Source organism: Neovison vison, chromosome 9 (assembly GCF_020171115.1).
Source record: "Neovison vison isolate M4711 chromosome 9, ASM_NN_V1, whole genome shotgun sequence".
In the NCBI taxonomy this organism is placed as follows: Eukaryota; Metazoa; Chordata; class Mammalia; order Carnivora; family Mustelidae; genus Neogale; species Neogale vison.
Genome location: NC_058099.1, coordinates 3,180,536 through 3,204,341, shown reverse-complemented (window position 1 = coordinate 3,204,341; position 23,806 = coordinate 3,180,536). Strand labels below are relative to the sequence as shown.

The 23,806-nt window shown below is 66.0% G+C and overlaps 1 protein-coding gene across 1 annotated transcript in view; it reads left to right on the top strand.

Moving 5' to 3' along the window:
* The window catches only part of NOTCH1 (notch receptor 1), a 42,650-nt gene extending 19,242 nt beyond the window's left edge, over positions 1-23,408 (top strand). Inside the window, exons 5-34 of the mRNA XM_044264564.1 lie at positions 1,577-1,699; positions 2,060-2,293; positions 2,608-2,763; positions 2,961-3,146; positions 3,293-3,406; positions 4,248-4,361; positions 4,491-4,724; positions 4,823-4,933; positions 5,369-5,561; positions 6,544-6,689; positions 6,838-6,951; positions 8,517-8,636; positions 8,909-9,061; positions 9,576-9,804; positions 10,392-10,593; positions 11,249-11,402; positions 11,491-11,675; positions 12,159-12,291; positions 12,605-12,862; positions 12,937-13,049; positions 13,489-14,060; positions 14,339-14,767; positions 15,248-15,396; positions 16,094-16,310; positions 16,447-16,534; positions 16,626-16,791; positions 17,326-17,621; positions 18,732-18,879; positions 18,968-19,065; positions 20,262-23,408. Coding sequence (XP_044120499.1) covers positions 1,577-1,699; positions 2,060-2,293; positions 2,608-2,763; positions 2,961-3,146; positions 3,293-3,406; positions 4,248-4,361; positions 4,491-4,724; positions 4,823-4,933; positions 5,369-5,561; positions 6,544-6,689; positions 6,838-6,951; positions 8,517-8,636; positions 8,909-9,061; positions 9,576-9,804; positions 10,392-10,593; positions 11,249-11,402; positions 11,491-11,675; positions 12,159-12,291; positions 12,605-12,862; positions 12,937-13,049; positions 13,489-14,060; positions 14,339-14,767; positions 15,248-15,396; positions 16,094-16,310; positions 16,447-16,534; positions 16,626-16,791; positions 17,326-17,621; positions 18,732-18,879; positions 18,968-19,065; positions 20,262-21,785 — 6,959 coding nt within the window. The 3' untranslated portion in view covers positions 21,786-23,408. The remainder of the gene's footprint in view (positions 1-1,576; positions 1,700-2,059; positions 2,294-2,607; positions 2,764-2,960; positions 3,147-3,292; positions 3,407-4,247; positions 4,362-4,490; positions 4,725-4,822; positions 4,934-5,368; positions 5,562-6,543; positions 6,690-6,837; positions 6,952-8,516; positions 8,637-8,908; positions 9,062-9,575; positions 9,805-10,391; positions 10,594-11,248; positions 11,403-11,490; positions 11,676-12,158; positions 12,292-12,604; positions 12,863-12,936; positions 13,050-13,488; positions 14,061-14,338; positions 14,768-15,247; positions 15,397-16,093; positions 16,311-16,446; positions 16,535-16,625; positions 16,792-17,325; positions 17,622-18,731; positions 18,880-18,967; positions 19,066-20,261) is intronic.
* The last annotated feature ends 398 nt before the right edge of the window (positions 23,409-23,806 follow it).

The window sequence follows — 23,806 nt, the reverse complement described above, 5'->3', positions numbered from 1 at the left end:
CTTGAATTCCCTCCTGCCTCCCGTTTCACTGGGACATGTCCCGCCTCCCTGGTGGCTTGTCTCCTGTGGGTGTGGGGGACCGTGAGGGGCGGCCACCCATGGCTGGCCCCGGTAGCTCCACTGGCCCCGCTGCATGGGCTGGTCTTGGCACCGTAGTTTCTGAGTCAGTTTTGCTGCTGCTGATCTAAAAACTACTGACGGGAAGCTTGCAGACCTCGCAGTCCGTGGGCCGCACGGCCGGCACTTCCCTGGGCCTGGGGCAGGGGAGGAGCAGGAGCTGAGATGGAGGGGTCACCGGGTTTGGCTACTGGGTGTACGGGGCTGACCTGGGGCTGCTGGGGGGCTGCCCCGGCTGCCGTACGCCCCTGCCCCAGCAAAAGGGAAGTGTCCCGCCTGCCTGCTGGCCACAGAGCCCTGGGCCTTGTCACTGCATCAGATGCCTTTGCGTGCAGACGCCAGGCGCGTGCATTTCCTGGTAGCGCTGGGTGATCCCCTTCCTACCTGACCGCCCCAGTGCTGCTGGCTATTTGGATCGCCCAGGCGGGCTGAGAACTAAGCCCACTTGCCAGGCCCACCCCTGGGTTCTGGGTTCAGTTGCCTTTTTGCTGGCCCGGTGAGTTCGGGCCTGGGACCTCCCATCCAGCCACGTGGCTCACAAGGAGCCTGCCTTGCCGGGGCCACAGTGAGGGCTGCAGGACCCACCGGAGGATACCCCGTGCCCGGAGCTTGTCGAAGGGATGGGGGAAGCCATGGTCAAGGCCCGCTCCAGCACATGTGGGAGCCACAGCCCGGGCTCTGGGCTCCCACTTGGAGGGAGCGTCCTCCAGAATGCTACCCACTTAGCACCTTGGCTCTTTCTGGCCTTTTGCTTTGGCCCCCACAGCACTGGTAGGGTAGGGGTCCCCGAGGGAGGAGACGGCTGCTCCAATGGCAGGAGAGGGGTTCAAAGGCACCCCGGGCGGGGCATTAATTAGTAAGCGGCTGTAGGTTGGACTGTTGCCAGCGCACCGTTCTTGGTTGATGATTGAGTGCGTGGTGGTTGAGGGGGTTAATGGCCGACCAGCAGGGAGGCGGCGAGGCAGAGGTTGGCCCAGCTGGAGGAACCACACCTCTTTTCCTGGGAAGCTGAGGGCCACGTGTGGGTCCCCTGCCTGGATCCCTCCCCAGCCCCAGGGCAGTTCCCTAAGACGGGGCATGTGCTGCACCCCCATGGGGTGCCGTGGGGACCCCCAATGGTGCCTGGCCTGGAGGCAGCCACAGGGAACTCTACTATACGGGGCTGTTCCCAGGTACGAGCCTCCAGAGCCCCGCATTCCCCAGTCCCTGTCTGTTCAGCAGGCCCTGGGCCAAATGGTCGTTCAGAGAGGAACATGTCACCCGTGGGCACTGGAACGTGGGGCCTGGTCCCACAGAGAACAGGGGACAAGGCCTGGACCCCAAAGGCCCCAAGACCGCGGGCACCCCAGGGCAGGCCACAGAGGGGCAGCACCCCACCCGTGGGTGCTGTGGGTCCAGCCAGGAGGACGCTAGAGCTGTGGGCCGGGCCTGACTGGGTCCCCGGCTCCTTCCGCCGCAGGCTTCACCGGCCAGAACTGTGAGGAGAACGTGGACGACTGTCCCGGGAACAACTGCAAGAACGGAGGAGCCTGTGTGGACGGCGTGAACACCTACAACTGCCGCTGCCCACCGGAATGGACAGGTGCGGCCGCCCGGTCTGGCGTGCAGGGATGGTGTGGCCTGGGGCAGCCCTGGCCGGCCACCAGCGCCTGAGGTCCCTGCCCCCATGGCCACACCCACGCGACCTCAGCTGCCCTGCGTGGGCCAACCGCAGCCTGGCCCCGGCCAGCCCCATGCTGCAGCCGGGCTCCCTGGGTCTGGGCCACGTTTGGGGCTCATCCAGCGGGCGGCGCACAAGTGTGACCCCGGAGCCCCGTGCCCACGGCAGGGCAGCGGCTCGGGCTGCTGGTGGGTGGAAGGCTTTGCGGCGGAGGCGGACCCCATGCCTCGCGGCCCCGGGCCCCGGCGGCGTTCACCCGGCCCGACGGTCTCGGCCCCGCAGGTCAGTACTGCACCGAGGACGTGGACGAGTGCCAGCTGATGCCGAACGCCTGCCAGAATGGCGGGACGTGCCACAACAGCCACGGCGGCTACACGTGCGTGTGCGTCAACGGCTGGACGGGAGAGGACTGCAGCGAGAACATCGACGACTGCGCCAGCGCCGCCTGCTTCCACGGCGCCACCTGCCACGACCGCGTGGCCTCTTTCTACTGCGAGTGTCCCCACGGCCGCACGGGTGAGCGCCCGGCGGGAGGCGCGGGGCTGCCCGGGGTGGCGGGCAGCAGGAGGAGGGCACCGCCGGCTCGGCGGCTCCCCCGGCCCCACCTGGCGGGCGCACCGTCCCTGGGGCATGCTGCCGGCGGCTCCCGGAGCCCCCAGAGATGGCACGAGAGGGGCCTTCCTGGAGGGAAGAGGGCTGGGGCGCGCCGGGGCAGGCCTGCTGGCGACGAGCCTCCCGGCATGGCCGTGGGCCATGGGAGGTCGCGTGGCCGTGGGAGGCTGGCCATCCCCAGGCGGGGGGGGCCCTGACGACCGCTGCCGCCCCGCTAGGTCTGCTCTGCCACTTGAACGACGCGTGCATCAGCAACCCTTGCAACGAGGGCTCCAACTGTGACACCAACCCCGTGAACGGCAAGGCCATCTGCACCTGCCCCTCGGGGTACACGGGGCCGGCCTGCAGCCAGGACGTGGACGAGTGCTCACTGGGTACGTCAGGGCGAGGGATGCTGCGGGGGGCATAGCCAAGGGGGCTGCTGGACCAGTGTCTCCAATCTGATGGGGCAGCCATCGCTTGGAGGACTGCCAGTCTGATGGGGGAGGCGGGCCTGTCCCCGCACGGTCCAGAGGCTGGGGTGCCTGAAGCAGACTCTCACCGGCGCTGCACGCCCCCCGCCCCCCGCCAGGCGCCAACCCCTGTGAGCACGCGGGCAAGTGCATCAACACACTGGGCTCCTTTGAGTGCCAGTGTCTGCAGGGCTACACCGGCCCCCGCTGCGAGATTGACGTCAACGAGTGCATCTCGAACCCGTGTCAGAATGACGCTACCTGCCTGGACCAGATTGGGGAGTTCCAGTGCATCTGCATGCCTGGTATGAGGGGCTGGCCTCCGGGCTGGCGGGGCGGGCCCTGGGGTGCCGGGCTGTGGGCTCTGCGGGCAGCGGGAGCTGGGTGCCGCATCCTCTGGGCCCAGGCTGCTCACGGGCCCCTGAACCCCCCTCACCGTCCCCCACCCCAGGCTACGAGGGCGTGCACTGTGAGATCAACACGGACGAGTGTGCCAGCAGCCCCTGTCTCCAGAACGGCCACTGCCTGGACAAAATCAACGAGTTTCTGTGCGAGTGCCCCACAGGTGAGACCCGTCCCCTGCAGGGCTGCCGCTGAGCCCCACACTCTCTGGGCCGGGAGCCCCAGCACTCTGCTGCAGGGGGACGGTTCCTGGGCTTCATCCTATAGGAGCTTCTCCCTACTGCCCTGAGCGGGTGCCGCACGGCTGCCTCCGGGGTGGGGGACAAGGACTTCATCTTAGGAATGACTAGGCCAGGCTGGGCAGGGGCTGCTGGCCCCTCACCTTGCTGGGGGCATGAGAGGAGCCCAGGACCCAGAAATCCTCCTTGCTGCCAGGGTTCCCTGGGGACAAGAGCATCCTGGGAGAGCAGTGTACTTCCTGGACCTCTGAGGGGCATGGGTGGGGACGAGGGGCCAGCCTGGCTCTCGGAGGGCTCGCAGCTGGGAGGGAGTCGGCCTGGCCTGCACTTCCAGCAGTGGGCATGACCCGTCATGGACAGTGGACATGACCCGCAGTGGACGTGACCATCAGGAACGTCTGAGGGGCTCAGAGCGGGAGGGGTCCGTAAGCCTAGGGGTGCGGGGCCCCAGGAAGCATTAGCAGGTCAGAACTTGGGCCTGCAGGGCATAAATCAGCCCTCCCAAACCCTGGGGACCTCCTTCACAGCCGGACGTGGCTGAGGCCACAGCAGCTGAGCTCAGCTGGGCAAGGGGCCTCTTGGAGGGGCAGGAGCTAAAAGGGACAAGAAGAGAGACTGGGCGGTGTCCCGAGCCCGGGCTTGGCTGCAGCAGGCTCCGGGGAGCCCATCGTAGGAGCTCCCCGCTCCGGTCCAGCTGGGGCTCAGCGGGGGCCCCGGCACCACTGCCTCTGACAGCAGTGACAGCAGCCCCTCCCCCGGCCACAGGCTTCACCGGACATCTGTGTCAGTATGACGTGGACGAGTGCGCAAGCACGCCCTGCGAGAACGGCGCCAAGTGCCTGGACGGGCCCAGCACCTACACCTGCGTGTGCACGGAAGGTGGGGCCGTGGGGCGGCGGGGACGGGGGCGAGGGGAGGGTCTCCCCTGGGCAAAGGCACAGGAGGGCCAGACCCAGCTGGCGGCCTTCCCAGAGCAGCCGCCCTGACGCTCCGGGCCCTGCCCTGCAGGCTACACAGGGCCGCACTGTGAGGTGGACATTGACGAGTGTGACCCCGACCCGTGCCACTACGGGGTGTGCAAGGACGGGGTGGCCACCTTCACCTGCCTGTGCCGGCCGGGCTACACGGGCCACCACTGTGAGAGCAACATCAACGAGTGCCACAGCCAGCCCTGCCGCCACGGCGGCACCTGCCAGGACCGGGACAACGCCTACCTCTGCGCCTGCCTCAAGGGGACCACAGGTGCCTGGCCGGGGGGCCAGGGGTGAGGGGCACGGGGTGCAGGGGTGGGGGGCATGGGGACGGGCACCGGGGCTGACCGCTCCTCCGTCCGCCACCAGGACCCAACTGTGAGACAAACCTGGACGACTGCGCCAGCAGCCCCTGCGACTCGGGCACGTGCCTGGACAAGATCGACGGCTACGAGTGTGCGTGTGAGCCGGGCTACACAGGTGAGCGGCGCAGGGCCCCCGGCGGGCCAGGTCGGGGGCCGCCCAGGGCAGGGTGCTGCGGGCTACCTCCCAGGCCCAGCTCCCTGGCTGCCCGCCGCGGTCGTGTGGCGGAGAGTGCGGGAGGCCCGGGGCTCTGAGTAGCGCCAGGACGGGCACCCTCGGGCCTCTGGTCCCTCGTCAGAGCCAGACGCCTACGCGCACATTCTGCATCTGCCGCAGCCCGGGCAGCACGGCAGCGGGGCAGTTGGGATGACGCGGGCCCTGTCCCCAGGGACCCTGCGCTCACGCCAAAGTCCCCTTGGACCCAGGGAGGGGGTTGCGTGGCATCCCCGGGTCAGCAGAGGGGAGCTGGCACTTGCTCACTGAGGTGCCTCCTCTTGCCGGGGGAGCTCGGGGCCCCCGGAGCGTGCGTGTCTGAGCCCTGCCCGCCCACAGGGAGCATGTGCAACGTGAACATTGACGACTGTGCGAGCAGCCCGTGCCACCACGGGGGCACCTGTGAGGACGGCGTCAACAGCTTCACGTGCCGCTGCGCCGAGGGCTACCACGGCCCCACCTGCCTGTCCGAGGTCAACGAGTGCAGCAGCAACCCCTGCGTCCACGGGGCCTGCCGCGACAGCCTCAACGGGTAGGCACGGGGTGGTGGGGGCGCTGTCGGGGGGCAGAGCCCCACACGGGCTGGCTTGGAGTGCAGGTCCGAGGTGACCCGGAGCACGTGTGACGTGCTCCTCTGTCCCGTTGCTTGTCCCGGCGGCTGGCAGCTCCCGAACTGCACTGAGTTCATATTCGTGAGGTGGCTGAGGTCACCCAAAGACGGGGGCCTGGGGGGTGAGCCGTGTGACCTCCCAGCAAAGCGGAGGGGCTGGAGGTGGAGTGAAGCCCCGAGGCCAGAGATGGAAGCTGGTGCAGTCGAGTCACCAGGGGTTGGGAGAGCTTCCGGGCGGAGGGCGCATGGAGCTGCCGGGAGGGTTGCCGGGGAGCCCCCGCTGGGTTGCTTCTGAGGTTCACTCTGTCTAACCACTCCCCAAGCAAGTATACTCTTCCTGCGAGTTCTGTGAGCCGTCCTGGCACACTCTTAGCCATGCAGACCGGGTCTTGGGACACTCAGTCGGTGGGTGCCGCCTAGCCCATGGGACGGGCATCTGATGCAGGTGCTGTGTGTGCGCCCAAGCCCGTCTCCCGCGGCATGTCGTGGGACACCCAGCTGGCGTCCTGAGAGCTGGGGAGCCGGGTGGTGTGGGAGAACCTTGCTCATGGGGCGTCAGCAGTGTGAGGGCAGGGGTGACGGGAGCTCGCTTGGTCTCTGACACCCGCTGCGTGCCCCGCACTGCCCTGTGGGGGTGGGGCTGTGGAGTGGGCAGGGAGCCCTTGCTCTGTGTTCAAGGCCACGTGCTGGCTGAGTGGCAGGGGGCCCGACCATGTTCCTGGCTGAAGGGCTGTCCCAGAGGTGGTGGAAACCCTGTGTCGGGCCTGGGGTGCTGTTACCCCCACTTTAAGGGGCTCTGACGTCAGAGTGGACCGTGGACCAGCACCTCTGCCGTCAGACTGTAGGATGGTGTTAGAGCCGGGAGCATGGGCATGCGTGAACCGCCCCGTGGCCCCCACCACAGGTACAAGTGTGACTGTGACCCTGGATGGAGTGGGGCCAACTGTGACGTGAACGACAACGAGTGTGAGTCCAACCCCTGTGCCAACGGTGGCGCCTGCAGGGACATGACCAGCGGCTACGTGTGCACCTGCCGCGAGGGCTTCAGTGGTGAGTGAGCGGGGCCGGGTGGGGGACTCTGGGCCCACCCACGGTCCCACCACGGGCACCAGCTGCCCCCGGGGTGGGGACCGCGTGGGGCTCTGCTTTCACGGCCCCACGGTGACGGGCGCACCGACTGTCGGCACTCCCTCTCCAGGCCCCAACTGCCAAACCAACATCAACGAGTGTGCTTCCAACCCGTGCCTGAACCGGGGTTCGTGCATCGATGACGTGGCTGGCTACAAGTGCAGCTGCCCGCTGCCCTACACAGGTGCGGGCGGGGGGGGGGGTGGGCGAGCCCAGCCGCGGGGGGGGGGGCGGGGCGCAGCAGCAGCAGGCCAGCGGCTGGCCAGCACACCTCTGGACCCTGCCTTGAGGCTCAGGCCTGGCCACACTTGGGCCTCCTCCTGCGGGGGTCCTGGCCAGATTCACTGCAGACATACGGAAAGCTGGGGACGCGTCGTCATAGGAGTCTGTCCCAGACTGTTGGTTCGGCTGGCCCACCCAGGAGCTGGGGTCCTCTGCAGCAGAGCTAGGAGCTGGGCCTGGGCTGTTGGCCTCCACGACCCGGTGTCCACACTGCATGGGCCCCTGGGGCCAGACTGCACCCCCCCCCCACCTTGCTGGCCAGGCTTGAGGGATCCCTTTGACGGCCTTCTTTGTGCTGGGGAACAAGGAGCCCTCTGTGAGGACCAGCAGAGGCGGGAGGTGTTTCCCTGGGTGTCCTGGCGTCTGCCATTGGCCCCGCCAACAGGATCGCAGGACACGGTCCCCTCTGTGGAAGAGATTTACAGAGTGCTGCAGAACAAAAGTCCACAACCGGTCCCGCCACTGGGTCCCCCTGGGAGTGGGCAGGGGGCACTGCTGCTGAGCCTGGAGGTCTGGAGGCGATCCTGTCGGGCCAGGCAGGTGGGGTGGTGGCCTGGGCCTGTGCTGGCGGCCCCACGACATTGGGTAGCTGGTGGCCGGTGTGGTATTTTCTTTGATTGAGGCTGGGGACCTGGATTTTCTCTCCTGCCTCGATGAGGAGGCGCCCGGCTGGTAGCCGCCCAGGGGCCCCATGGCTGGGGACACACAGGTCCCTTTCGGACGCAGTATCAGAGGCTGGCGGGCCTGGTGGGGAGGAGCTGGCCTGTGCTGACCCGCTTCCCGTCTGCCCACTTCCTGCTTCCCTCTGCACAATTGTCGGAAACTCTGGCGAATTTCCTGCCTGCCTAGGTCACCGTGGAAACAGATAGAAAGAAAGGCTCTGGAAAATCACCCAGCGGGCCGGGGAGATAATGGGCCATGGGGAAGATAGTGCTTCCTTTCTTCCCCGGGAGTCGACCCCCATGGCTGTAAACAGGAAGGCTGTCTGCTGGGCTCTCAGGGAGGAAAGTCACCCCAGTGTGACACTCCTAGCGAGACTCCCTTCCCTGTGCCGCGGTCCTGTGTCACTGGGGCTCCTCCCCTGCTGCCGGCCTCTGCTCGGGGGCCTCCAGGGCCTCCAGGACCAGGCCTTGGCTGCCCGTGGCACAGAGCCCTTGGGCTGCCCGTGGCACAGAGAGGGGGTGAGGCTGCGAGCAGGCTGGGCCCCTGTGATGTGGTGGGGGGCCGCCGGTCTGCTCCTAAGGGGTTGGCGCCCAGGCTGGATACTGCAGAGATGTTTTAGAGCAGGGCCTCCCTCTGATTTGTCTTCAGGGCCCCATTTGGGTCCTGACCCAGCCAGGAGCTTGCTGGGGGTCCCAGTGCAGCACCGTTCACCGGCCATGAGGCCAGTCATCGGGAGATGCTGTGGGGCAAGGACCCACTGGGCCGGGCTCCCTGGGTCTCAGCCCTTGTCCCCCTTCCCCTCAGGAGCCACATGTGAGGTGGTGCTGGCCCCGTGTGCTCCCGGCCCCTGCAGAAACGGGGGCGTGTGCAAGGAGTCTGAGGACTACGAGAGCTTCTCCTGCATCTGCCCCATGGGCTGGCAAGGTGAGGCCTCCTGCCCTGCAGCCCTGCCTGGGTGCGGCCCCCTGAGGCCGGAGGCCTAGGGCCGAGCCAGCAGGGAGCAGGGGCGCAAGAAGCAGGCGCAGGCCCGATGGGGCCTCACCGCCCTGAGTTCTGTCATCGGCCCAAGGTCGGGGGCTCCCAAGTCAGAGCGCCCTTCCTTCTTGGGATGTCCCCAGAGGACTGTCCTGGGCCACAGGAGGAGGGGAGAGAGGCCTGGAGGCAGGGACCTGAACCCACACCCCCCATCCCCCCAGGACAGACCTGCGAGGTCGACATTAACGAGTGTGTGAAGAGCCCGTGCCGGAACGGCGCCTCCTGCCAGAACACCGACGGCGCCTACCACTGCCACTGCCGTGCGGGCTTCACGGGGCACACCTGCGAGACGGACGTGGATGACTGCCGGCCGAGTGAGTGGCCCTGCCAGCCTGGCCCTCCAAGATGCTCTGGGACCTGCAGCTTCTCGCGTGGCCATGGGGCAGGGAGCGGGCTGGGGTCTGCTGGGAGGTCGGGTGTGGCAGCACCTGGGGGCACGCCGGGGGCACACGCGGGAAGTGCCAGGGGTAGCCTCACGTGGACCGAGGAGGGTGGTCCTGGGTGGCCTCAGAAGCCTCCAGAGCCGGACTGCCGGGGCCTCGCAGTGGTTCTGGGAGCTCCTCCTGCAGTGCCGTCCCTGGCCCCACCGGGCATGCCCTCATCGGTCCTTGCTGTGACCCACCGAGGAGCAGGGCTCTCCCCCAACCCGAGAAACCAAGCGTGTTGTCCAGAGCCGCCAAGCAAGCAGGGGAGTTGAGAGCCCAGCTCCGTCGGCCTTCAGGCCTGCGCGTTCTGTCCCCGCCCCACGGCCTGGGGCTGGCGAGCGTGTTGGGGAGTGCGGGCCCCCGGCGTCGGCCACCCTCAGACCTGCCTTCTGTCCCCGCCCAGACCCGTGCCACAACGGCGGCTCCTGCACCGACGGCGTCAACACGGCTTTCTGCAGTTGCCTGCCCGGCTTCCAGGGGCCCTTCTGCGAGGAGGACATCAACGAGTGCGCCAGCAACCCATGCCGCCACGGGGCCAACTGCACGGACTGCGTGGACAGCTACACCTGCACCTGCCCCGCCGGCTTCAGCGGCATCCACTGCGAGAACAACACTCCCGACTGCACAGAGAGGCGAGTGCCACGGGCGACCTGGCCCGCGGGTGGAGGTGGCCAGGAGGCGGGCCGGGGTCCGGGTGCGCTGCCCCATGCACCCAGCAGGTGTCCCCTGGGCCATCCCTCACTGCCCGTCCAGTCAGACAGGGTCCCCTGGATCCTCAGAGGGCCAGCGGGAGAACCAGGAGGCCTGGCAGTTTCTCCAGAAGAGCTGGCGCGCCCTTCTCTGTCCCACGGCACCAACGCTGACCCACCTTGTTTCCTTCTTTACCTGGGCTGCCAGGGAACTCCACACTCAGTGACCTCGTCCTTTTTTTCCACCACGGCTCTCTCGTGGTGGCCACACGGGTTCTGTTTTATTCTGCGTGTTTCCATTCAGTTGCATGTTCCTGTGTTATGAAGCTCTCAGCTCGGCTTGTAAGGAAGGCAGCGGAAGTGGGTGGCAGGAGGGCCTGAGGTCCCTGGCTCTGAGGTCAGCCACACGATGTCCCACCTGCTCTGGCTGTCGGGGCCCTGGCCGCCACTGTCTGAGTCAAGGGAGCAGCTGCCCGGCGGGTTCCCACAGCCGCGCTCACCCTTCCCCGCTGCTGCTTGCTCACCTCCAGCTCCTGCTTCAATGGGGGCACCTGTGTGGACGGCATCAACTCCTTCACCTGCCTGTGTCCGCCGGGCTTCACGGGCAGCTACTGCCAGCACGATGTCAACGAGTGCGACTCGCGGCCCTGCCTGCACGGGGGTACCTGCCAGGACAGTTACGGGACCTACAAGTGTACCTGCCCCCAGGGCTACACGGGCCTCAACTGCCAGGTGAGTGAGTGGGCTGTGGGGGGGGCCAGCAGGTGGTGGCCAAGGCCGGGCACCGGCCCCCAGCGTGTCGTCACAGCCACCCCGCGGGCCCCACTCACGTCGGCCTCCCTGCGCCACAAAGGAAAGCAGGAGGGCCAGGAGGGGAGGGGTGGCCGTGGTCACAGGGCTCCCGGGGACCCCAATTGCCAGCCCAGGGCCCGGCCCAAGGCCGCACTGTCCCTGGAGGCAGCAAGTGCAGAGCTGGGGCTTTCAGGTCAGGAGCAGAGGTTTATGGAGTGAGATCAAGAAAGGGAGGAAAACAGCTAAAAACCAGCTTTTTTATAGAAAATACACAAAAGTATTAAAGATGTATATTTATTGAAGATTTCCACATCAGATACTTGTTACAGAAAGTCCCAACAGACTAGTTTACTTCCCAAGAAGAATCGGGATTAGCCGAGGGCCCAGAGAAAGAGCGACCCCCGCCCCCCAACCCCGGCCAGCCGGCTCCTGAGCAGAGGGAGGGGCAGCCCCCGGGCCTCAGCTTCCGCGTCTGTAGGGTGGGCTCCCCGGGCGTGGGGTACTCTGGCAGGTGTGTGCTGGGTACCGACAGGTGGGTGGGCCCAGGCGGGGTTGGGGGGATAGTGAGAGTCCGGGCACCCCCTGCCGCCCCCAGAGCCTCGTGCGCTGGTGCGACTCCTCCCCCTGCAAGAACGGTGGCAAGTGCTGGCAGACCAGCGCCCTGTACCGGTGTGAGTGCCACAGCGGCTGGACCGGCCTCTACTGCGATGTGCCCAACGTGTCCTGTGAGGTGGCCGCCCAGCGGCAAGGTAACCAGCTGCGGGCGACCCGGTGCCCCCCGGGGGTCCCCCGCCTGCCGACCCCGGCTCACGCCCCTGCCCTTCACCTCCCCGCCAGACATCAACGTCACCCACCTGTGCCGAAACGGGGGGCTCTGCGTGGATGCGGGCAACACCCACCACTGCCGCTGCCAGGCAGGCTACACGGGCAGCTACTGCGAGGACCAGGTGGATGAGTGCTCGCCCAGCCCCTGCCAGAATGGGGCCACCTGCACCGATTACCCTGGTGGCTACTCCTGTGAGGTGGGCACCCATCCTGTGGGGGCGGGGGATGCTGCTGGGAGGGCCACTGCGCGCCAGGCCCTAGGCTTTGAGCAAGCACGGCAAGGAAGGCTAAACCAGACAGATATGGTCGTGGGAAGGGAAGGCTGACAATCAGGGAGGACTGCCTGGTGGCGGCATCCGTGGAAGAGGAAGACCACTCGGAAATATGGCGTAGAGTCGCCCTCTGTGTCCTCTTCCCCAGAGCTTTCCCTCTGGGCTCAGCCGACACCTGCTGAGAGGTGACACCTGTTTCACGAGACAAGCTTTGGCCCAGGCTCTGACCCTCCTCAGCATCCACTGGGTGGGGGTCTCCCTCTGGGTTGGCCACGTATGAGGGACTCAAGCCTTCACTGGTTAAGAGGGTAGCCCATGTGGCCCTGGCAGCCCTCGAAGGGTGCAGAGGGCCACAACTCAGTCCCCCACTGAGCCACGTGCCTCCACCCCCTGTCTGTGTCCCTGCAGTGTGTGGCCGGGTACCATGGCGTGAACTGCTCCGAGGAGATCAACGAGTGTCTGTCCCAGCCGTGCCGGAACGGGGGCACCTGCATCGATCTCACCAACACCTACAAGTGCTCCTGTCCCCGGGGCACACAGGGTAAGGACTCACCACACCCTAGGGCTGGGGTCCAGGGCCAAGTGGGCACATCGGGCGCCGACCACAAACATGCCAGACCCAGTCCCGGCTTCCGTTCTGCCTTGTGGGTCTGAGCAGAGAAAAATCCAAGGGATGGAGCCTAGGCAGGCCACTGGCACAGGGCAGCCTGTTGGGCGGGAGGGTCCTGTGGGTGCGTCCTCTCTCCCGAGCCTCTGTGTGGTCCCATCCTGACTGCTGGAGGGAGCGCCCTTGGGACGGAGCTAGGCCTGCATGAGGCCAGCGCAGGTCCCTGACAGTGCCCGTGCTTCTACAGGCATACACTGTGAGGTCAACGTGGATGACTGCAGCCCCCCCATCGACCCCGTCTCCCGGGGCCCCAAGTGCTTTAACAACGGCACCTGTGTGGACCAGGTGGGCGGCTACAGCTGCACCTGCCCACCCGGCTTCGTGGGCGAGCGCTGTGAGGGGGACGTGAATGAGTGCCTGTCCAACCCCTGCGACGCCCGAGGCACCCAGAACTGCGTGCAGCGGGTCAACGACTTCTACTGCGAGTGCCGCGCCGGCCACACTGGTGGGTGCCGGTGGTGGGCGGGGCCAAGGCTGGACTGTCCACGGCCAGTGCCTCATGCCCGCTCTCCTCTTCAGGACGCCGCTGTGAGTCCGTCATCAATGGCTGCAAAGGCAGGCCCTGCCAGAACGGGGGCACCTGCGCTGTGGCCTCCAACACTGCCCGCGGGTTCATCTGCAAGTGCCCAGCGGTAGGTGCCACGTGGGGCTGCTTGGTGTTCGGTGGCGGGAGATGCCCCCTTGCTGCCATCCATCACAGCGCGCCAGAGGATAAGGACCGGCTGGAACTGGGCTGCGTCCTTCTGGCTCCCAGACCCAGGCTTTCTGCTGGGACTTCATTTTCAGAGGCATTTGGGGTTCACAGCGCCGTGGTGGGGGCACTGGCCACGCCCCTTTCTCCCTGGTCCCGCCTACATGGGTGAGGAGGGGTCGGCCCACACTGGTGGGGCGGCTGCTGGTCAGGGTTCCGAGGTACCCAGCAGACACGCACGCTCCAGGGCTCAGTGCCTGCAGCTCCCGGAGCGCCCCTGACAACCCTGGGCTTCCGGCGCGTGGCGGGGTGGGGGATGCTGTGCCGTCCAGCGCAGGGGCTGCGGGCCCCTGATGCGCGGCCGTGGCCTGTCCCCGCAGGGCTTCGAGGGCGCCACATGTGAGAACGACGCGCGCGCCTGCGGGAGCCGGCGCTGCCTCAACGGCGGCACGTGCATCTCGGGCCCGCGCAGCCCCACCTGCCTGTGCCTGGGCGCCTTCACCGGCCCCGAGTGCCAGTTCCCGGCTGGTAGCCCCTGCGTGGGCGGGAACCCCTGCTACAACCAGGGCAGCTGCGAGCCCACGGCGGAGAGCCCCTTCTACCGCTGCCTGTGCCCCGCCAAGTTCAACGGGCTCCTGTGCCACATCCTGGACTACAGCTTCGGGGGTGGCCTGGGCCTGGACATCCCGCCGCCACAGATCGAGGAGGCGTGCGCGCTGCCCGAGTGCCGCGAGGAGGCGGGCAACAAGGTGTGCAGCCTGGCCTGCAACAACCACGCGTGCGGCTGGGACGGCGGCGACTGCTCGCTCAACTTCAACGACCCCTGGCAGAACTGCTCACAGTCGCTGCAGTGCTGGAAGTACTTCAGCAACGGCCGCTGCGACAGTCAGTGCAGCTCCGCGGGCTGCCTGTTCGACGGCTTCGACTGCCAGCGCGCGGAGGGCCAGTGCAAGTGAGGCGGGGTGCTGGCGGGGGCGGCGCCCGGGGAGGGCGAGGGGAGGGGCGTGGGGCACAGGTAGCTAGGCAGGCGCAGGCGGGGGGCCCGCGGAGGGGGCGGGCTGGGGGGGTTGCCGGCTGGGCAGGGCCCGGGGAGGGCGAAGGGAGGGGCGTGGGGCACAGGTAGCTAGGCAGGTGCAGGCGGGGGGCCCGCGGAGGGGGCGGGCTGGGGGGCGCTGCCGGCTGGGCGGGGCCGGTGACAGCCCGCGCACCCCCGCGTCCCCCCGTCCGCAGCCCCCTGTACGACCAGTACTGCAAGGACCACTTCGGGGACGGGCACTGCGACCAGGGCTGCAACAGCGCCGAGTGCGAGTGGGACGGGCTGGACTGTGCGGAGCACGTGCCGGAGCGGCTGGCGGCCGGTGCGCTGGTGCTGGTGGTGCTGACGCCGCCTGCTCAGCTGCGCAACCGCTCCCTGCACTTCCTGCGGGAGCTCAGCCGCCTGCTGCACACCAACGTGGTGTTCAAGCGCGACGCCCACGGCCAGCCCATGATTTTCCCGTACTACGGCCGCGAGGAGGAGCTGCGCAAACACCCCATCAAGCGCGCGGCCGAGGGCTGGGCCGTGCCGGGTGCCCTGCTGGACCGGGTGGAGGCCGCCCTCCTGCCCGGCGGTGGGGCCGGCCGCCGGCGCAGGGAGCTGGACCCCATGGACATCCGCGGGTGAGTAGCTCCAGTGGCTCCCCTGGGCCCTCCGAACTTGATGGCGGGACCCGCGGAGGGTCCGACAAGACTGGGGGCTTCCAGGGCACTTCCTGGGGTGCAGGGGTGCAGCGCCTGGGGTCAGCTCCCAGGGAAGGACTGGACTCCCCGAATCTCTGTCCTCCTGAGATGGGAGAAGGACGCTTGCGGCCCCTGGTAGGAAGGCAGAGGGCGGCAGGTCTGGCTGGGAGAGCACTTTGAGGGGTCTCAGGTGCCACAGCCCGGCTACATGTGCTGCCGGACTTGGTGGGCTGCAGAGAGCACAGTCCGCCTCCAGGGTGGTTCCGTGCCGCCGGGACTCCCTGTGGCCCCGGGGCCACCTCACCCATCCTGGGAGTGCCCCCTTCCCCCACTGCGACCATGTTGTGGGCCTGAGGGGTAAACGGGGGGACGGCAGCAGCAGACCGGAGGTCTGAGCCCCTGACCTGGGTGTTCCCCCAGATCCATCGTCTACCTGGAGATCGACAACAGGCAGTGCGTCCAGTCGTCCTCTCAGTGCTTCCAGAGCGCCACGGACGTGGCCGCCTTTCTGGGTGCCCTGGCCTCACTGGGGAGCCTCAACATCCCTTACAAGATCGAGGCTGTGCAGAGTGAGTGGTCCGCCCCAGCCCTGCTCCCGGGGGTCGGTTTGGCGGCTTCTAAGGCAAGTCTGCCTGGGAGGGGGCATGTCTCCCAGCCCCCCACCAAGCGTTCGCATTCTTTGTGCCGTTCTCCACCCACGGGTGCGTGTCATGCCGTCCAGAGCTCAGGAAGCACTTTTGTGGGATTTTCTGCCTGGTGCACCCTCCCCAGCCGTAGTGACAGCTGTTGGTGCGGCTGGCCCAGGGGACGGACACCTCTGCCAGAGAGTGGGAGCCTTTTTCTCCCCCCCGCTCACTCCCCTGATTTTTCTTTGTTGGGTATTATTTCAAAATCATTACAGCTTTTTAAAAAAGAGAGAGAGGGGGAAGAATTGATCGGTGTCATGTGAAGTGTTGAAGTTTGTATCTCGAAAATCCCCCTAAATCCTTTGTCTTAACAGCTCAATGCAAGTGCAGTGATTTGAAGTTGGCTAATCCTTCTCCCTTAAAGGAGAAAAAAGTAAAAGCCGTCTCCAGATAGTCGGCTGGTGCAGGAGAGAATTTAGCGATAGTTTGCAATTCTGATGAATCGCGTAGAAAATGACCTTATTTTGGGGGGCGGGATGGAGGAGAGCGGGCGAGAAGGCGCCCAGCCGCGGAGCCAGTCCGCTGCCCCCCGGCTGCCGGCCTGCCGCGGAGCTGCCGCCTGATGTCCGGGCACCCGCAGGTGAGACGGTGGAGCCGCCCCCGCCCCCGCAGCTGCACTTCATGTACGTGGCCGTGGCCGCCTTCGTGCTGCTCTTCTTTGTGGGCTGCGGGGTGCTGCTGTCCCGAAAGCGCCGGCGGCAGCATGGACAGCTGTGGTTCCCCGAGGGCTTCAAGGTGTCGGAGGCCAGCAAGAAGAAGCGGCGGGAGCCCCTCGGCGAGGACTCCGTGGGCCTCAAGTTAGTGGACGCACCGCGGCTTTTGGGGGCTTGGGGGAGACGGGGTGCACCCCTGCCGACCCACGGGCCACGCCTCGCGTGGTCCACGGCCTCAGGAGAGCCCCACTCATCCCACCTCCCGCCCCCCTGCCCCTAGGCCCCTGAAGAACGCCTCAGACGGCGCCCTCATAGACGACAACCAGAATGAGTGGGATGACGAGGACCTGGAGGCCAAGAAGTTCCGGGTGAGTCCGGCGGGCTCCGGGGCCTCCCCAGGCGGCCACACCCCTGCCCCAGCCTGCACGTGACGGGGCCCTCCGCTCACCCCTTCCTCAGTTCGAGGAGCCGGTGGTTCTTCCCGACCGGGATGACCAGACAGACCACCGGCAGTGGACGCAGCAGCATCTGGACGCCGCCGACCTGCGCGTGTCGGCCATGGCCCCCACGCCGCCCCAGGGCGAAGCCGACGCCGACTGCATGGACGTCAACGTCCGAGGGCCAGGTAGGTGCACAGCCGGCCACCCGCACCGCCCCCCAGAGGCTCTTAGGATAGGGTCGCCCTCGCCCAGCAGCCTGCCAGGGGTCGGCATTCTGGAAGCTGAGCATGGCGGGTGGGAGAAGCTGTGTCCCTCCTTGGAGCAGGTGGGACCTCCCAGGAGGCTCTGCTCGTAGCCACTCCGGCCGGGGGGGAGGCTCTCTGCCCACCCTATCCGCTGCTTGTCCTGAAACATCCGTCTGAAGAGCTGATCTCCCAGCCACGCATTTCTTGCATGGTCTCTTCTCAGCTGGGTTATCGGTGAGGGTCTTGTGCAGGTCAGGAAGCAGAGCCACAGGGTCACCTTTGCCCACCGGCCATTTGGCGGCTGGACCTGGTTCTGACCCTCGGGAAGCTCAAGTTGATTCTGGGGGCCCCGGGTGCCACGGGCTGGGCTGCACGCCCACACGCGCACACCAACTCGGGACCATCGGCACGCCCGCCAGTGCCGCCGCTGGGGGCCCGCCTTCCTGACGGAGCCCTCGCCCCGCTTTCACACAGACGGCTTCACGCCCCTCATGATCGCCTCCTGCAGCGGCGGGGGCCTGGAGACGGGCAACAGCGAGGAGGAGGAGGACGCGCCGGCCGTCATCTCCGACTTCATCTACCAGGGTGCTAGCCTGCACAATCAGACGGACCGCACCGGCGAGACTGCCCTGCACCTGGCCGCCCGCTACTCGCGCTCCGATGCGGCCAAGCGCCTGCTGGAGGCCAGCGCAGATGCCAACATCCAGGACAACATGGGGCGGACCCCGCTGCACGCGGCCGTGTCTGCCGACGCACAGGGAGTCTTCCAGGTGGGCAGCTGCTGCCACGTGCGCCCTTTCACCAGGCCCTGACCTGCCCACCCGCCTCCTGGTCCAGGCCGGCGACTAGGCCACGGGGCGCCAGAGCCCAACACTGAGTGGAGCCCATAGTATCCCGGCAGCCCTGCCGCTCCGAGTCCGGCACATGCAGGGACGGCAGGCTGGAGGGGGCCTGCAGGAGGCTGACGTGACCCGGGGCTGGAGGTGGGGGGCCTGGCTGGGGGCGTGGCTCGTGGCAGTGAGAAGGGCTTCACGGCTGCTGCCTGCAGCAGGGAGCCCAGGGATGGGGTGTCCCTGCACAGACTCCCTTTGCAAAGCCACCAGCGTATTCCCTGCTACGAGTCCCCAGGCTCTGGGCGTCCTTGCCCCGAACAGACAAGGTTGGGCACAAATGGGGGGGGGCAGGGTCGTCACGAAGCTGTTACCATAGTGGTTTGTGGTGCGTTATCCTCCTGTAGAAGTAACAGAGTGAGGCTGTTGACGGAGCACCGGGCAGACGAGCCCCTGGAGTCAGGCTCTGGCTGTGTCTACTCTGACGGCCTCTCAGGCGTGCGGACGTGTAAATCCCGTGGGCGCTCCATGGGAGTGAGGCCAGCCCTGGTGCTGCCCGGCACCCCGCCCCTTGCCCCACCAGGGAACCATGACCCTCCTTCCCGCCTGGGACTCAGGGCACAGCAGCACCTGAGGGACGGCTGGTGCTTCTGTGTCCTGCATGGACACGGCATAGCTCAGCAGTTCTCAGTCCGTGGTCCAGGCGTGGCTCTGCCCACTGTGGCTGGGCAGGGATTTAATCCTTCCATGTCCTGGGGTGGGTGGGGAGGGTGGCAGCCAGGCTCAGGGTGAGGATGAGACGTCCTCACTTGGGCATCGAGGGGACGAGTCCGTGTGGGCAGCATGGCCAGCGCCCCGGACCCTGCCCGCCCCAGCTGTGGCCGGCGCAGTTCCACTCTTCCTGTGCTCCCGCTGTCGTCGACGCTGGCTGGGCCCGTGCGGACCCCAAGAGGGGCTCCGTGGCGCTGCGGGCTGGTTCCCAGGCATCGGTTCCAGGCCAGCAGCCTCCGACCCTGGTGTGCCAAGCCTGAGCCCTGCCCTGTCGTCTAGATCCTCATCCGGAACCGAGCCACGGACCTGGACGCCCGCATGCATGACGGCACGACGCCGCTGATCCTGGCCGCCCGGCTGGCCGTGGAGGGCATGCTGGAGGACCTGATCAACGCGCACGCGGACGTCAACGCCGTGGACGACTTGGGTAAGGCGGGCTGCAGCACAGCCCACGGAGGGGTGGGGGGGCACCGCCTCCAGGGCTGCCCCAGCCTAGCCTCTGCTTCCCCGTGCAGGCAAGTCTGCCCTGCACTGGGCTGCCGCGGTGAATAACGTGGAGGCGGCCATTGTGCTGTTGAAGAACGGGGCCAACAAAGACATGCAGAGCAACAAGGTAGGCTTGCGGCCGGGGCCAGGGCTGGCGGGTCCCTCCACCTGGTGCCACACCTTTCTTCTGAGCATGGCAACACTGCATCCCCCGGCGTGAACCCCTGGGCTCTGACTTCCAAAGCTGGGAGGTCCCCACGACGGGCCCTGAGCTCGGGGCCTGTGCACAGCTCGCTCTTGGCCCTTATCCGCATGCTTCCTGACGCCCTCCAAGCACTCGCTTGCTCAGCACGTGGCATGGCCATGGCTGTCCCGCGTCGCCGAGATCGGCACCACACCTTCTGTCCTTGGTGGTCACCAGGGTGTGGAGGGCTGAAGCAGGTGGTGCAGAGAGAGCCTGGGCACTGCTGCATGTGGGGTATGGGGCTTGGCACAGTGTGAGGCCCCAGGTGTGAAGCCGAGTGGCCCCCTTCCTTCTGGTGGTACCACGGCTCCTGGGGCTCACCATTGCTCAGTATGTGCCCAAGGCTCAGGAAAGCCCATAGTCTGAGCTCTGGGGCTCACAGGGTGCAGGCAGACACCCCAGCTCCCCGACAGCTGAGCCCTGCCTGCAGCTTCCTGACCCCCCCCCCAGATGTCTCTCCTTCCTTCCTGGGGGACACAGCAGCTGTTGGACCCTGGCATTCCTGAGTTACCTGTGGGTGACATATGACCCCCTACCCTCCCACTGGGGAGGCTGAACCTCAGAAAGGCAGGGACTGCCAGAGGGCATCAGGCTATGGCCAAAGCCCTATGTGAGCCAGGAAGGCACCATCCGGCCACGCAGCAGCCTCCTGGGGACGGGTGGCAGACAGGGAAACTGAGGCTCCAGGAAGGGACTAAGGTTCCCTTGGGGACCGTCTGGGATGGGGCACCCCCGCCCTGGTGCCCAAGAACACACGGTGGGGTCCCTGAGCCCCTGAAGCTGGTGCGCTCTCCTGGCTGTGCTGTGCTGGTGGCCAGGGGGAGGTCCTGGTTACAGGCTCCCACAGGGTCTTTGTTCCCCATGCTGCTGAAGTCCTGGTGACTCAGGACGCAGGGTCCTGCTGACCGCCTTGGAGCGGCTCAGGAGATGGACTTTAAGGCTATTTGTAAGACCTGACCTGGGCAGCTGACCGTGGGGTTACAGGACAAGCCCCTCTTGAGCGTCTCTCTGCCTTGATCCCTCCGGTGACGGGGCGTGGGTGTGGGTGACCCCTTCACCTGCCTGCCTGTCTACTCCAGGAGGAGACACCCCTGTTCCTGGCTGCTCGGGAGGGCAGCTACGAGACTGCCAAGGTGCTGCTGGACCACTTCGCCAACCGGGACATCACAGACCACATGGACCGTCTGCCTCGCGACATCGCACAAGAGCGCATGCACCACGACATCGTGCGGCTACTGGACGAGTACAGCCTGGTGCGCAGCCCCCCGCTGCACGGCACCGCCCTGGGCGGCGCGCCCACCTTGTCCCCGCCGCTCTGCTCCCCCAATGGCTACCTGGGCAACCTCAAGCCGGCCGTGCCAGGCAAGAAGGCCCGCAAGCCCAGCACCAAGGGCCTGGCCTGCGGCGGCAAGGAGGCCAAGGACCTCAAGGCGCGGAGGAAGAAATCCCAGGACGGCAAGGGCTGCCTGCTGGACAGCTCGAGCGTGCTGTCGCCTGTGGACTCCCTTGAGTCGCCCCACGGCTACCTGTCGGACGTGGCCTCGCCGCCCCTCCTGTCCTCTCCATTCCAGCAGTCCCCGTCCGTGCCCCTTAGCCACTTGCCCGGCATGCCCGACGCCCACCTGGGTGTTGGCCACCTGAGTGTGGCTGCCAAGCCCGAGATGGCAGCCCTGGGCGCGGGCGGCCGGCTGGCCTTCGAGGGGGGCCCGCCCCGGCTCTCCCACCTGCCCGTGGCCTCCAGCACCAGCACGGTCCTGGGTGCTGGGGCAGGCAGCGCCACCGTGAATTTCAGTGTAGGGGGTGCTGCAGGCTTGAACGGTCAGTGTGAGTGGCTGTCCCGGCTGCAGAACGGCCTGGTGCCGGGCCAGTACAACCCGCTGCGCGGGAGCGTGGCGCCCGGCCCCCTGGGCACGCAGGCCCCCACCCTGCAGCACGGGATGCTGGGCCCGCTGCACGCCGGCCTCTCCACCACCGCCGCCCTGTCCCAGATGATGAGCTACCAGGCCCTGCCCAGCACACGCCTGGCCGGCCAGCCGCACCTAGAGCCGCACCTGGTGCAGGCGCAGCCGCTGCCGCAGGCGCAGCCCGCGCCGCCGCAGAACTTACAGATGCAGCAGCCCGGCCTGCCGCCGCCCGGCGTCCCGCCCCCGCAGCCCCTGCCGCCGCAGCCCCCGCAGCCGCACCTGGGCGTGAGCTCCGGCGCCGCCGGCCACCTGGGCCGGGGCTTCCTGGGCGGCGAGCCGAGCCAGGCGGACGTGCCGCCGCCGCTGGGCCCGGGCGGCCTGGCGGTGCACACAGTCCTGCCGCAGGACAGCCAGGCGCTGCCCACCGCGCTGCCCGCCGCGCTGGCCCCGCCCATGACCACCGCCCAGTTCCTGACCCCGCCCTCGCAGCACAGCTACTCGTCCTCGCCCGCGGACAACACCCCCAGCCACCAGCTGCAGGTGCCCGAGCACCCCTTCCTCACCCCGTCCCCCGAGTCCCCGGACCAGTGGTCCAGCTCGTCCCCGCACTCGCACGTGTCCGACTGGTCGGAGGGCATCTCCAGCCCACCCACCAGCACGCAGGCTCACATCGCGCACGTGCCCGAGGCGCTCAAGTAGACCGCGCGGGGCGCCTGCGGGCTCTGCACCCGCACCCGACGGACCGAAGGGACGTTTGCATAGGAAACAAGTTTTTATACAAAATAAAAGGACAAGGATTTTAATTTTTTTTTAGTATTTATTTATGTACTTTTATTTTACAAGGAAACACTGCCTTTTTATTTATACGTAATGTTTTCTATGGCTCCAGGTAACAACTTTTATCTGTTCCAAGAAAATAAACTAGTTCTCAGCCGTGGTTTTTCTACTTGTGATAAATATGGTTACGTATTTGTAAAATACAAACAAAGATTCATGATTTATAGATGCCATTTATTTATTGTTTTTTGGTTTGTTTTTTTTTTTTCCTTCAAAATCCCAAAAGAAACAATGTTGAAGAAGGGAGGGTTGAACCGGCATGGTCCAGACTGCTGCCAGGGTGCCTGGGCCCGCTGCCATGACCCCGGATGCTCCCCACCCGGCATCCCCTGCTTTGTGGGAGATGCATCCAGACACAGTAAAAACCCTCATCACACCTTGGCACGTGGATTAATTTGCATCTAAAATAGGGACATAAAATGTCAAATGATGGGGTTTATACATTTTGGTGGCTTTTTAAAAACGGTTTTTTGGAAAACATGCTTTTAAAGATGTGTTCTTGGGGTGTCCTGGAGCACACTTCCTGGTACTGATCATGAATCTTTGTTTCGGGTTCAGTATTATTGCCTAGTTGTGGATTGATCTTGTGAGTTCCTGTTCCTTCCAGAAGCTCCTCTGCCCCCATGCCTGGATGTTCAGGCATGTGTAAGATGAGGAGTCCGGTGGCCGTGGGGCGCTCACCTGGGGTGCCACGTGGAGGAATCCTAGCCTTTTCTGGGGAAAGACACTGCCTGGGTGACCCCGATGGGCCGGCGGCACCGGTGGGCCTGGGCTCAGCTGGCGGCCCCGTTCCCTTGAGAGACTTCCCAGAGCGACCTCTGCCCAGGCTTTGGAAAAAAAGGCTGTGTCTGGCCTCAGTTCACAGAGGTGGCTCATCCCAGGGCCCAGCGCGGCTCGAGGGTGCAAGCAGCTGAGACGGTGCCCCTTGGGGCACAGGAGCCAGCACAAGGACCACCCCTCCCGGTAATGGGGGGGGCGTGTGCCTGGGGAGGGAGCAGATTCTTGCAAAATCAAGTATAAGCCTGTGGCAAAGTAAATGTCTGTAAATACATTGTCAAAGGTGGATTTTGTTTAAAAAATCTGAATGAATGAGTCTGTCGGGGTCATGCTGACGAGGGATGTCAGGACATGGCTCTGCTCGCGACCCAGGCCTGGCGACCTGACCTGCAGCCGCCTGGACTGTAGCTCCGAAGAGCAAACCCAGGCGAGGCTCCCATTGCCTCCCCCAGGCAGCCTCCCTGGCCTTGCGGGGGCCAGTGTTGTGCCATTCCTGGTGGGCATGACCAGACACGCCCTAAGATGTCGATTCTTGTTGTGTTTTGTAAAAATAGAGTGTAGTTTACAGGAAAAAAAAAAAAAAACTTTTTAAAAGTTATCTACGTGCAAAACTGTAGGTGATGAAAATGCTGTATTTTTTTTTTCATCTTTTTTTGTTAACTGATACGCAATAAAAGTAATGCTGATGGTCATCCCAATTTTGCTAAACCTGGTGGTGGCATTGGCTCCCTTTCTTGGAGGAAGGGAGGGCAGGCCATTCTATTCCAAGGGAACCAGCAGTTCTGCCCCTTCTGATAGGAAGGGTTGGAGACCAGCCAGCCCTAGTCTCTTAGACCTTCCACAGTGTCTCTGCGTCTGTGTGGGCCCTGTGGGCCGGGCCCCCCTGCAGGGGCCTCCTGGGTCTGGGAACGTGGCTGTTATGACAGCAGGCTTGATTTAGGCTTCCCCCATCTGTTTCAGTCAGAGGGACAGGGCACCGCTTACCCAACCTAGGGATGGCAGCCAGGAGCCCACTGTGGGCAGGAGGGGCCCAGAGACCACAGTGGGAAATCCAGACCCCAGTAGGAGGGCAAAGGGGGCCACAGAAGCATCCGAGCAGGGGCACC